Genomic DNA, 14,800 nt, shown 5'->3' on the forward strand with positions numbered 1-14,800 from the left:
TTACTTAAAATCTAATGGAGGCTGGGGATATAGCTGAGTTGGCAGAGTGCTTGCCTTACAGCACAAGGTCCTGGGTTCAATCCCCAGAACCCCCTCCACCGCCAAAAATGCTAATGAAATGAAATGAAAAAACCAAAACCTGAAAGTCTGTAGTATACTAACTAACCTCCACATAAGAAAGAAAATGAGGGGCTGGGGTTGTGGCTCAGTGGTAGAGTTCTCACCTAATATGCATGAGGCACTGAATTTGATCCTCAGCACCACATAAATGTACAAAAATAAAGATATTGTGTCAACCTAAAACTAAAGAAAGAAAATGACATAAGAAAATAAACAAGTTTCTGTTCCTTTATGCAAAGAGAATAAAATATGATCTAAAAAGACTGCTTACCTACAGAGGGAGGCTGATAGGAAAAGGGAGTGGCATTTCTGAGTTTATCTTTTTGTTAAAAGTATGTGCTCTCCTGTCCCCCATTTCTTTTGAATATAAGCTCTTAAGAACTAAACTACTCATTATTCTGTTATTGAGTATATAGCTTAGTTCTCCTCACAAAACAGAAGAGAGGATACATAGTAAAATGATTACTCATATGGACTCTGGAATCAGACTGCCTGGGGTTTCAAATCTTATATCTTGCATCTACTAGATACATGGCTACAACTACTTAACTTCTCTTACTTAACAGCAAATGGCCAGACACATGGTAAAAATCAATGAATGTTAGCTGATATTATTTTTATGTAGAAAATCTAATTAAGTCCCTTGGTATAAGGAGTATTCTAAATTAGCGACTGTATGTTCCTGGTTAATGTAGTTATATGTAAGACGATCCCAGTTTCCCATTATGAAAAATGTTTCTCTATTCAACAAAGAGAAGTCATACCTTTCTAGTGGTTGGGAAAGGTTCTGTTGGAATTATATGCAGATGAAGTGGTCTGGCTGTGAGCTGGCTGAAAGCTGGAGTTAGTTCAAAACAGTTTTGGAAGAGAGACACTCTGGCGAAGATATAAAGTCCGAGTCTGGCTCTCGACATGGCTACTACTAAGCGACGGACATCCCTTGTGAAACAAACAAAATAATTAACACACTTCAAGATTAATAACATGTTTATGCAGCTTATTTTTTCTTCCCTCCCTGCCCAGACTCCACTAAATAGTTCTATCAAGCTGTGGCAATCAAAAACATAAAGCTTCTTAAAACTTAATACATTGGGTAACTCATACAGGCAATCAATGTTACATGACCAGTAGACCAAGTAAAAAGTTACTGCTTTATTATTAATCTCTTGTTGCCTTTTTTAGGGAAAGGGAAGAAAATCACGCGCGCGCGCGCGCGCGCACACACACACACACCAAAAAAAAAAAAAAATCCAACGTATTGATTTAGAAGTTCCAAGTAACTCTATTAATATTATGACCTAGTTCAGTTATCAGTGACCAATTTACTGTATTATTGCTGTTAAGTCAATCTGAACCAGCTCTCCTTCTACTTCTTTTGCCTACCAAATTCTTAGGCTCCATCAAAGTCAGATTTTACTTCCTCAGTAACTCTTCCCACAATGTTTTATAATAATAATTTATTATATTAAAAATAAAAATAATTTTTTATTTTCTCCATATTTCCTGAGAGCCCCAAGGAATCAAGCTATAGGTGGGTACTTCCACACCCCTAACTGGATGTATAACACTAGAACTATTTAGCATGAGCTCTCATAAAAATATTATAAAGGAAATTATGGTTTCAACAGCATTGTCATAGGAAAAAAGGAGTAGTGGTGGAAGTAGGTGACTTAAACTGTTGTTTCCAAGGCAATCACTATATTATATTCAGTTCTCCCCTTCACACCCAGAAAGCTCTATCTGTAAACACAAACAAAGAACCAGTGCAATTACAGTGGCCACTGCACCAGTTGCTCTGAGAGAACTCTTCTCTCCAATCCTCGGTGTCCTATTGCAGTGAAGAGGTTTTTGTGTCACACCCGTTGTATATATGAACAGGTGAACTGAAATCTGCAGATTCAAGGGTAGGATCTTCCCATGATATTTTTAATGGATTCTAAACTCCATAAGGGCAGAGATCATGAATGCTATATTATTATATTTTGAGAAGCTAGCACATTGGCAAAAAAACAGATGGTTCTGAAAGTAATTGATAAATGAATGATCAAACACTATGAACATAAAAAACTACCAGGCAAAAAAACAAAGACAAAAAGCATGAGTGGGCAGGGTTCCTTGGAGCTCTGTCTTGAAAGCAGGGCAATGGGGATTACCACCTTCTTTCTTGGTCCCCAGAAGAGGGCTGCAAAAGAACACTGTTCAGCAACAAAGTCAGCACTCTGTAAGAACCCCTTCCAAGAAATAACAGGAAGTTCTAGCATTACTATTTTGTTCCTAACAGGTCACAAGCATGTCCACTGGTACCTAAACTGTACAAATCAGCTGGGCAAGAGAACAATGAATGATAGAAAAGGGACCAGAAGTGTTCCATGATACTGGATTCTAAATAGTTCCACAATGTCCTCAAAAAGGACTCTGGAACTGAAGCTAACAATCTGGTTCCTACTCACACATCCATGCTGATGAAAAAAGGTGTGGATAAAAGAATATGGCAGTACTTTAGTTCAAAACAAGTTTGAAAATGGATACTCTGGCAAAGATAAAAGTCCAAATCTGGCTTTAGAAATGGCCAGTTACCTAAAAGGTTATAGAGATTACAAATGGCCCAATAATTCCACTCCTATGTTTACACCCAAGAGAAAACAAATCTTATATAAAAACTTGTATAAGGATGTTCACAGCAGCATTATTGATAATAGTCACTAAGTGGACACAACCCAATATCTATCAACTGATAAATGGGTCAATAAAAAGAAATGAAGTACTAATATATCCTACAACATCAATAAACCTTGAATACATTATGTTAAGTGAAAGAAGCCAGTCACCAAAAAAAAAAAAAAAAAACAAAAAAAACCCACATATTGTATGATTTCATTTGTATTAAGTACTCAGAACAGGCAAATCCACAGAATGTGGAATAGTGGTTATCAAGGGTTTTGAGGGAACACAAGGGGAGCGAATGCTAGTAATTATACGGCTTCTTAATTATACATTCTAAAATTGATTGTGGAGACAGCTGAATAATTCTGCAGCTAAAAACCCATTAAATTACACACTTAAACTAGGTGAACTGGTTGGGCATGGTGCTTCACTATAATCCCAGTGACTCAGGAGCCTGAGACATGAAGATCACTAGTTAGAGGCCACATGGGCAACTTACTGAAACTCTCAGCGACTTGGTAAGACCCTGTCTCAAAAATTGAAAAGAACTAAAATAAAATAGGTGAACTTTATGGTACATGAATTCTATCTCAATGAAGCTATTATTAAAAGATAAAATATGGCAAAGAGTAAGTAGGTTTCCTTGGTCTCCTGAAACATAAATATTTTCCTACTTATAAAAGAAAGGATATGAAGGATCAGCCCTAGAAACCAAAAAGTTCTACATAGAGTTTTGATAAGTCTAGTTAAGATATTTAGACTAAGGTACCTGGGTAATGGGAATCATAAATAAAACATCTATACTCTAACACCACCATCACCATGATGATACCCTGAAGAAGAAGTTGGACTTTCAAAAGAAAAGTTTGGCAAATACAAAGACTAACTTATTTGGATAAAGGTATTTTTACTTAGAAAATTGATATGCAAGAAAATACTGAAATCAGGTTCTGTTTTAACTCTTCATTTCATAATGTTATAATTTAGATCTGGAATGTCCACATAAAAGCTCATGTGTTGAAGGCTTGGTACCTACCATTGGAAGGTGATGAAAACTTTAGAAGAAGAGTACACTGAGACACCAGCCCCTTTCTCTTTCACTCCCTGCTTCTTGGCTACATGAAGTTAAAACAGCTTTGTTCTGTCATGCCCTTTCTACCCATAAAGCTCTGTCTCACCACAGGCCCACAGACAAGAGAACTAAGTGACTATAGACTAAAACTTGTGAAACTGTGAGCCAAAATCTTTCCTCCCTTAAGTTGTTTTTCTCAAGTATTCTGTCATAATGACAGAAAGCTGACTTGCACAATAAAGTTTTCATCATCAAAAAAACCCTTTTAAAAAGTTTTCAGAAAAATAAAGCAAAGAACGGAGAGAACTAAAGTCATTGGAATCTGAAAGAGGCATGGTACTACAGTGTAAGCAAAAAGAGGGAGAAGAGGAAGCAGCATTCATAAATTCATACCATAAAGTTTTGAGAGATCTTAATTACGTAAACCATAATGATGGCTAATTAATTATAAATGTCAGTGAGGAAAGGAATGGCTTTTTGGAAAAGCAAAGACTTTAAATACATGCTTGACACTTCAATAAATAAGCAAAAATAAACTATTTAAAATGTTATCTCTAAACAATTTCTTAAAATGTTATATTTTTGGCTTACTCTTACATAAAAGTTATTGGGCTAATGGAATTTCATAACTAGGTTAAGCTCCAAATAGATCTTGACCTAATGACAACATACAAGAGTTGGGGGGGGGGGGAGGGAGGGGACTTGTTTTTATATCTACCAAATAAAAATAACAAACTCTCCATATAATTTTGCTATATAAAGTCACATAAGATGAAGGTTTACATAAAACTAAATGACTGCTTTGTAATAAAAAGATATTATTCCCATAAATCTGTAACACATAAATATGCTACAATAAATGATAAAAATAGATTATTGTTTGTTTTTGACAATTCTCAATCCTAGGAGAACAAGTGGCTCTTTTTTCCCTTAACACTGAAGCTGAAAGAGTATATATGTGGAGGAAAACCAGAATCCTACACGATGAAAAATTTCCTCTGAGGAGACTTTACCTGATATAATTTCTAATACTATTTCTATCAGACATAAGATTTTTTGATAAAATTTCTATTTTTGAAAGTAATTAAAGAATAAAAAAGCTAAAATTACTAAAACATTTAAGAGTAAAAAATCCAGTAAGCAAAAGCAATGGTGAACTACACAAGGAATTTGATAATGTTACATTCCAACAAAAAACACCAGAAGTTGCTATAACAATTAATTATAACTATATATAATTTAAACATAAAAATTAGAAACTACTTTGCCACTGAGATTCAAAATTGAAATAGTAAAGTTAAATAAGCCGTTAAAAATTTTTCCTACGTACCTCAGATGACCCACTGCCCTGGTTCGTACAAGAGAAAGAAGAATGTAATCATTCTGTTGACCTTGAAATCTATCAACAGTTGTCACCTAGGAAGACATAATGAGAAACATGGTTTATTTTCAAAACCACAATAAAAAGGCTCTAGACATTATTTAAATAATGTGCTAGAAACAAACACGTTACTCTTAATCAATCCCCAGAGAAACAAAATTCCAATCATGACTGTGTTTCTTTGGGGATTGAATTGTAAAAGCAAGTTAATGAACACTGTTAAACAGATTGCAGAAACCACAATACCCTATATCCTTAAGTTATTCACACTTAGACACCTGTCTTTATCTTTGCTAGTAATTATTTTTAGAATTCAAGAGTCTCCTCCTATTAGACTGCCAAGCTTCATGAAAGCAGGCACTATGTTTGCCTTATTAACTGGTAGTGTTCAAGTTTAATGCTCAGAAATGTAACAGTATGCTTATTTATTAATCTATATATTCCTAGTATTTGTCCACAGCATTCCTCCATGAAAGAAAACAAGAATAACAATAACAAATAATCTTCATCATACTTTTTGTTTAGTTTGAGAATATACCTACAAATAGGGAAGTTCAGAAAGGTTTAACATTTAGGCCCTTATTCCTTTTTTTCCAAATTAAAAAAAAAAATGTTCTGTTTACCCCCTAAAACTGTAATTTATAATCCCTCTACATTTAGGAAATTACTGAAATACTTCTTTTTAATTTAACTTCACAGCTTATATATAAGAAAATGTGCTCATTTTAAGTATATAATTTGATTAATTTTGATGCTATTTTGAATAGAGCTGCATTGAATATTCAAGTGCAAATATTTTTGTAGACACATAGTTTCCTTGTTCTTGGATAAATACCTATGAGTGAACTTGCTGGGCAATATAGTTAAGTATATACTTAAGCTTGACAAGAAACTGTCAAACTGTTTTTCAAAATTGCTATATCACCACTGTACATATATATTTACAGCAATGTTCCAGTTCATGAGTTCCAGATTGTTCCACATCCTTGTCAACACTTATTATACTGTCATTCTTTTTAATTTTACCTACTCTATTGGATACATAGTAGTATATTATTGTGTTTTAACTTACATTTCTGACAATTAATGATGGTAAAGAATTTTGGGGGTCTCACTGGCTACTTGTAGGCCTTCTAGTATCGGTTCAAATAATTTTCCCATTTTTGTATTATGTTGTGTAAGGATTTTTATAGAAGTTTATATATATTCTAGATACAAGTTCTCTGTTATAATGTGTGGTTTCACACTTGGAAATTCTGTTGCTTTCCTGACCAGGTGAATAGCTTGTCTGAGCTGTGTTCACACACTAAGACTGGTTGGGCAAAAAGGATGAAATGAACCTTGGTCCTTATTAACATCACTGAACCCACCCTGCAGCCCAACCCCAGAACCACCCTACTTCCATCTTCTTGATTCTTATTTTGCTTAGCACAATATTCTTCAGCTCCATCAATTTACCAGCAAATGACACAATTTCATTCTTCTTTAAGGCTTAGTATTCCACTGTGTATATATATACCACATTTTCTTTATCTATTGATCTGTTGAAGGGCATCTAAGTTGGTCCCACAGTTTAGCTAATGTGAACTGAGCTGCTATAGACATTGATGGGCCTGTGCTACTTTAATATGCTAATTTTAAGTCCTTTGGGTATTATGACAAGGAGTGGTAATAACTGGGTCAAAAATGGTGGTTCCTCTCTAAGTTTTCTGAGGAAACTTCATACTGCTTTCCAGGGTGGCTGTACCAATTTGCAGTCCCACTTGTATGAGTGTTCCTTTTTCCCTACATCATCACCAAGACTTATTGTTGCCTGTATTCTTGATGATTGTCATTCTGACTGGAGTAAGATGAAATCTTAGAATAGTTTTGATTTGCATTTCTCTAATTGCTAGAGATATTGAACATTTTTTTCATATATTTGTTGATTGGTTATATTTCTTCTTCTGTGAAGTGTGTGTCAGTTCCTTAGCCATTTATTGAATGGGTTATCTGGTTTTTTGGCGGTAAGTTTTTTGAGTTATTTATATATCCTGGAGATTAATGCTGTATCTGAGGTGTGTATGGTAAGGATTTTCTCCCATTCTATAGGCTCTCTCTTCATGTTGTTGATTGTTTTCTTTGCTGAGAAGAAGCTCTTCAGTTTCAATCCATCCCATTTATTGATTATTGATTTTACTTCTGCACTTTAGGCGTCTTGTTAAGGAAGTCAGATCCTAGGCCAACATGATAAAGATTTGGGCTTACTTTTTCATCTACTAGGCACAGGGTCTCTGTTCTAGTGCCTAAGTCTTTGATTCACTTTGAGTTTTGTGCAGGATGAAATGGGTTTAATTTCATTTTGCTACATATGGATCTCCAGTTTTCCCAGCATCATTTGTTGAATAGCCTATCTTTTCTCCAACGTTTGTTTTTTGTACCCTTGTCTAGTATGACATAACTGTATTTATGTGGGTTTGTTTCTGTGTCCTCTATTCTGTACCATTGGTTTACATGTTTATTTTGGTGCCAATACCATGCCATTTAGCTCTGTAGTAGTTCAAGGTCTGATATTGTGATGCCTCCCGCTTCGCTCTTCTTGCTAAGGATTGTTTTGTTTATTCTGGGTCTCTTATTTTTCCAAATGAACTTCACAATTGCTTTTTCTAGTTGCCTGAAGACTGTCATTGGGATTTTAATAGGAATTGCATTAAATCCGTATAACGCTTTTGGTAGTAAGGCCATTTTGACAATTTTGACAATATTAATTCTGTCTATCCAAGAACATGGGAGATCTTTCCATTTTCTCAGGTCTTTGTATTTCTAAACTCGCTATACTTCAAAGTTATCAATTTTTCTTTTTCACTCTCTATATTCCTTTTACAGTACTCTGTAGTATATTCTTTTGTATTGCTATTGATTTTGTTTTTAATTCCTCTGGTTTTATTTTCTTATACCTTACATATAATTTCTTCCTGAATTATTGGATTTCTTTATTTTGTAGCCTTTCTTTATGGGATGGTTACTTCAATAAGTACTTTTAAAATTCATGCCTTTTTTTCCAGATAGGTTCTCACTGTTACCCAGGCTGGCCTCAAATGTCTGGCCTCAAATGAGCCTACTGGCTCAGCTTCCCAAGTAGCTGGGATACAGGTGTGCACTACTGCTCCCAGCCTATCTTGTCTAGGTTTTAATATTCCTTTACTCATTTTTTCCCTATATAAATTGAGCTTGTGCTACTTCCTCTCACAATTCATCACTGAATAAGTGGGTTTCTTAAATTAGCTAAGGGTGAGCAAGGGGCTGTTTTCTAAAGGATGGATAATTTTCACACACACACACAAAAAAAGGCCTTCTTTTCCTGGCTACAGCAGAGAGTCTACATTCTGTAAATATAGCTCACCTGCAGGTTTCTTTGAACCAATCCCACATCTGCATTTGAAAAGCAAGAGTGTGACTTAATCCTTAAAAGTATGCTTCTCATCTTCAGAATGTTTTTGCTGGCACTTGAATAATAGTCCACAGAATTCTTTTCCTCCTATATTTTCTTCCTGATCTTAGCCAAGCCACCTGATCTGTGTAATCTCACTAAAAATGAAATTTGTCCCCTCTTCCTCCCATTTTCCTGTTATTTTGGGTGATTTCCAAGAAAAGGTTAAATAGCTTTTACATAGCCATGTTTCTTACCACAGTCATAATAATCAGTAATGTTACATTTATATTTTATTATTCTAATTTATTCAACCCTTCATTAATAAAATCAATCATATTTACTTTTGATATTGTTTATCATTTTTCATTACATTAAAAATTTGTAAAAAATCCTTAGGTTTGAATGTACTTTACAAACTTCCTTTATCCTCCAAGACAACCCGTAGCCCCCTATGTACACACTAAAAAGCTGCTGAAATTATCTCATTGCAAGACAAAAAAATGCTTCAGTTCATATTTCTGTAATAGTACTTAAATTACAATGAAATTTTGTTATCTATAATTTTACCAATTAAATGTTTTAGAAACATCTCTGATTAATATCAACAAAAATCTCAATCTAGTAGTTGAGATATAAGTTCACAGCAAAGCAGTAAAACTGTCAGAATTACCACAAAATTATTTATAATTCCTATTATTTCATTTTCTCACATATCTTAATAGAAGACAGAAAAGAGGCAAGGTGGAGCAGTATAAGTAATTCATAATAAATATAAGTTACTCCATCTTGCCAAAATGATGAATAACAGAACATACTATAGTCATAAAATTACCTTATTTGGCCTTCCAATCAATGGATTATTCCCACATCGTCTATTGATGATGTCACGAATAAGATGCTTTTGGCCATTATAAGTTGTTAGAATACTGATCCTGTCCGCAGGGTAACCAAGTAAGCACATATACATAAAAAGTGCTACTACATATTCTGCCTCTCCAAGATTCTGTAATGCAAACACAATCAGATTGTCCATTTATTTCTTTTTGTTTCGATTTTATAGAGAAAATGGCTTATCTAGTGGCCTCAAGAAAAGTGAAGCAAATAACCTAGACAAGTGAACACTTTGGTAAAATTGAGGGATAATTTTATTCTAGGTTAATACTGATAAAAATTTTGATATTTAGAACATATGTATAATACATGGCATAGTCATAACACAAAAGTCACCAACTTGAAGGCCTGATATTCTTGGGACCACAACAATCACACTGTTATACAATATACTGAAATTGTAGCTATAAAAACAAAATTTTAATATAAAGTAACAAAGTAACTTATCCAGGAATCTAGTACAAATCCAGTCTAACTTCAAGGTGAAGAATCATACGCAAAGCTATTTAGTCCAGTTTAATAGACTAAATTCAAAGTACTAGAAGAGAGAAGAAAGCAAAATGAGAACACAACATGAACATTAAGAAACAAAGAAGATGGATTTTAGGCAAAGGCAATGGGAAAATTACTGGAAGACCTTCAGAATATCATTTATAATCTGGTTCTTGGTGACACACAGCCTGAGTTATCTCTTTCATTTAAATTTTCTAGTCCTTTGGAAGATGGGAGAGAAAAGCAGCCGCATGACAGTATAAAATCTTTCCATTTTCCATACTGGTAGCAAAATACATTTATCTAAGTATCAGTTCTAATATAGATACAGGAACAAATTGGTAATCATGGAAATGACCATAGTAAAAGTTTGGGCTAAAATTCAGTTTACAGGATTTGAGTATCTTTGGCAAGATACATGTGGAGAGTTCTCAATAAAAAGAGTCAATTTCTTTATTCATGCAAAAAATAAGCACTGTTCAACTTGGTACCCTGCCCAAAGATCAGACATAAAGTATTAACAATAAAACAATTTGAATTATATTTTAACAAACACTTTAGGACTTGGGCAAAATAAATTAAGACCCCTTCAAATTAGTAACTTTTATTCATCTGTCCATCCTTTCCCTTTTAGATACAACTATTTCAATATATTGCTTAAATGCAAAGTGTTCTTATTTGAGGGGATAATGTTTTCAATTATTCAGAAATATATTTAAAAGTAAAATATAAATCATCATTTTAAAATACATTTATTTCTTGAAATACTGAAAACTCATCTAGAATTAGAACTAATCAATAAGAGAACCAAATAGAGAACCAAACAGGATGATAATGTTCCAGGTCAATACTACAGTGTAGCTTAAGTAACAAAACTGACTCAAATGGGAAATTCCAAAAACCATTACATAATGAAAACATCAATTAGAATACTGACAGAATCCTTAATCATCTTCAAAGGTGGCTAATTATGAAACATTACCAATTTTACTTAGGTTCTAATATTTTTTAAAGTTATCACTTAAAGGTCACATGTGTTCCCAGGCTATAAGTATACATATAGAGTAACCTAATTTAATACAAGCGAATATTTGGTGGGATAAAAGAATTTTCATGAGTTACATCCATATATTTTATGTATGTATGTATCTATCTATATATGTATATATATATGTACAGATACAGATATATACACATTTAAGTCAATAATACATGATGTTTTTCATATATAACTCAAGGTATCTAATTTATATAGTAATACATAATGAATACATTGGTGTAAGGAAAAAGAAAAAAGAAAAATTTAAAATAACCCCTCAGAGATTGTTATTTTTTGGTGCATATGCTGTCAGATCTTTTTTGTATAGATTATCTGTACATATTTCTATATATATGTTGCTGTTTCATTTTAAAAATCAAGTGAGACACTGCAGATATGCTTAGCAATTTACATTTTTAATTTGAAACAGCATAAATATTTTTCCTGTCAATAAACAAATTTATAATGTTATTATTTTAGTGGCTATTCAGTATTTCTAATGGATATGTAATAATTTAATCCGTACTAGTAGATATTTGAACTGTTTCTCACTTCCAAAATACTTAGCAGTGATGAATATTTTAGTATGTAAATCTTTGCAAAGCTGTTCAAATATTTGCTTAGGATAAATTTCTATAAGTGAGAATCTAACATCTGTTTACAAATTGTTTTTCTACTAGCATTGTTTGAGAATTCCCCCAAAACAACTTCAACACTGAGTACTGCCTGATCCAGTGACTGATAATTGCTATAAACCTATTAACTTTTTGTGATATGGATATTCTTATTATTGTATTTTTCTGTTAGGGGATTAATTTTTAAAAACTGACTAAGTTATACATATGCAGAATTCAACCTATTATTTGCAAATGTTAAATTTTCTCTTAAATCAATCAATATTTTTCTTTTGTAATTTTTGCTTTGGTTAAGAAGCTTAGAAAGCTCTTTCTTACATTATATATTAATATTAACTTTTAGTAGTTTCTAGTATGTTGGATGTACCTTTAATTCATCTGAAAATGAATGGCTTTTGTGTTATAAGGTGGGGCTCTCAACTTTCCTTTTTTAAATGGCTAGCCAAATGGTTCAGCATCACTCAATTAGGTAGTATTTCAACCAGGCAAATGCAAAATAAACTTAAAAGTGTCACATCTTGAGCTGGGGTTGTGGCTCAGTGGTAGAGCGCTTGCCTAGCACACCTGAGGCCCTGGGTTCAATACTCAGCACCACATAAAAATAAGTAAATAAAATAGAGGTATTGTGTCCAACTACAACCTATACATATATATATATTTATATATATTTATATATTTATATATATTTATATTTTAAAGTGTCACATCTTTTCTTACCTGATAAAAGTAAGGATTAGGTTCTGATTCTCCTACTCCCTGAAAATCTTCAACATTAATGAGCTGGAAGTCATACAGTAAGCCAGCATTTGCTGTGCTGAACTCTGGCAAGAGCTGCACATGGGGTAAGTTTCCTAGATTCTTGTATCGCCAGTTGTAGAGGTTGCACAAGCTTTTCAAAGAGAAATCCCGCCCCCCCAAACAGGAAAGATTAGCAACATGAAATCCCTTCTAATACACATAGGAGGTTTATAAGGAGCTGTGCTTTAATTTTCATGTTACTCATTTTTTCTCACCTTTTTAGCAATAATTGCTTTTCATTCTTAGTCTCTTCAAGTAACTAACAGTCAAGAGACTGAAAACATTACAAAAATGGTAGCTCTATTGCACTCTCTGAGGTAATTGCTATCATTATGCCATCAATTAAAAAATCAGGGAAGAACCTGTAAACTGAGGACATTGGAAGTAAATAACTATAAGATGGGGCTGGTACTCTGTGAAGTGAGAATTGTATTCTACTCTTGTATACTTTTGCTTTAGGTTTCAAAATTATATTAACTCTATCTCTGGGGGACATGAAGAAGGGAAAAGGAACAAGTGAAGTCTTTAGATTATAAGACACTTAAGTTAATCTCAATATAATGAAGACAATAACTTATTTGGTCAATTCACAGCTTTTGTGCAAAAGGCAACAAAGGCGCTTTCACATTTGCAATTGGCAAGTTCCTGGATAACAGGAAAGCTAAAATCTTTTATAAGAGATGTTTACAAATACTTGGATAATGGAGCTGATGTCTTGCAGAGAAATGTTTTTTCTCCCTGTCACCTTTACCTTGCTCTGGCTCTCCCTTGAGCATCGAGGTCCACAGTAGGAACACCAACACGGACAAAGCGAGTAAACAGAGACTGCTCCATGTTTGAATACTTCTGAAAGGCCATGTTCTTAATTACTGGAGGTAACTGGTGATGATCACCAATCATGATCCATCGTTTCAGTCGGCTAAACCCATCCTGAGGATTCTAGAAATTAAAGGTAGAAAAATAGTAAAATACTACACTTAGTGCATTAGCTGGGCTCTAAATTATTGTGCAAAAGACTTTTCTTCATTAAATGGCATTATTAACTTAAATTATTGACCTGTACTAGATAGATCCACACAGAGAAGAGTCTGGCAAATTTGTAGAATAACATACGAATCAGGTATGGGTGCCATTGCTCTTGGCTGACAGTGGGCAAAGGGAGCTGGAAGAATTGAGGAAGCAATGGAATTACCCTACCTTAACAGTTAGGGTAATCTAAAAAAGTCTTCAAGGCTTAGGTCAACTTTTGGAAGAGTTACAGAAAAAAAAGAGAATCCCCGAGGAGAAATGTCAAAATAAATACCTTGTTTTACAATTGTGCAAAACACTGCTTTGAACTCAACATGATAAAAACTGTACCTTGTCTAATTTCTTCCACTACTACTATAATTTCCTACCTTATATGCCTCCTTATTCCTTGAAACATACACTGTTGAATAAAACACATTCCAAGCTCCAGATAGCTTGGTTTATAAAAATTTTTGTAACTCAATTAAAAATATAACTACTCTAAACTACCCAGAGAATTCCACATTGTTTTTAATAGTAAATAATATTGTACAGTAAGAAAATTCTTGATATACCACCATTTACCTCAAAAACACAGCCATAAAATAAACCAATGTACTCAGTGAACATCAGAAACAATTCCAGACAGAACAATTCCAACAAAAGATATGAAAAATATAACTCATCTTCCCCTCAAAATGCATAACAACAATTCCTTAATTAAAATTACTGTCTTTTCAAAGCTACTATATAGATATAAACCATGAATTTTTAGAATAGTATTCCCAAAAGCAAAACAAATTACTAAATGGCCTATAAATAGATTAAAGGAAACTTGCAAACTTAAAATAGAATGGCAAACAAAATGAAATTAAAGAGAATAGAAAATTGTGAAAACAAGTACCTCTAAACTATACAGCTTTTAGATGTTGTCCCCAAGAATTCTTAATTTCTTACCTGTAGGAGAAGAGGTATAAAAGTTTCTATCTCCAGAATTTGAGCAGCCTCTTCCATTAAAATGTTGTCATACTAAAAAAGGAAAAGAAAAATTTGTTGAAAAAATAGCTCAAAAGCCAAACAACTACCACCATAACCACAGCAATCACCAAAAACATAAGAATTTCAGATCACATCTCTAACCTCAGGAAAGACCCCCTCCTCCCAAATATATTTACATTGAGGAGATCTTGTACATCACTTCCTGGATTGCAGTATCTATTTAGTTCAGTTTAGTTCTTCACATTCTACATAAGCAAGAATTGATTTATAGTATGTATGATGTCATTCC

General features: G+C 33.5%; 1 protein-coding gene and 1 long non-coding RNA gene across 2 annotated transcripts in view; one reads left to right on the top strand and one right to left on the bottom strand.

The window, feature by feature from the left end:
* The window catches only part of LOC139704716 (uncharacterized), a 193,953-nt gene that overhangs the window by 105,155 nt on the left and 73,998 nt on the right, over window positions 1-14,800 (top strand). The gene's annotated exons all lie outside the window — the stretch shown is intronic.
* The window catches only part of Aqr (aquarius intron-binding spliceosomal factor), a 110,371-nt gene that overhangs the window by 8,100 nt on the left and 87,471 nt on the right, over window positions 1-14,800 (bottom strand). The window contains exons 28-33 of the mRNA XM_027925733.2: window positions 14,470-14,541; window positions 13,256-13,443; window positions 12,424-12,595; window positions 9,482-9,652; window positions 5,187-5,272; window positions 885-1,059 (exon numbers count right to left, since the gene is read on the bottom strand). Coding sequence (XP_027781534.1) covers window positions 885-1,059; window positions 5,187-5,272; window positions 9,482-9,652; window positions 12,424-12,595; window positions 13,256-13,443; window positions 14,470-14,541 — 864 coding nt within the window. The remainder of the gene's footprint in view (window positions 1-884; window positions 1,060-5,186; window positions 5,273-9,481; window positions 9,653-12,423; window positions 12,596-13,255; window positions 13,444-14,469; window positions 14,542-14,800) is intronic.

The sequence above is a fragment of the Marmota flaviventris genome, chromosome 2 (assembly GCF_047511675.1).
Source record: "Marmota flaviventris isolate mMarFla1 chromosome 2, mMarFla1.hap1, whole genome shotgun sequence".
Lineage (NCBI taxonomy): Eukaryota > Metazoa > Chordata > Mammalia > Rodentia > Sciuridae > Marmota > Marmota flaviventris.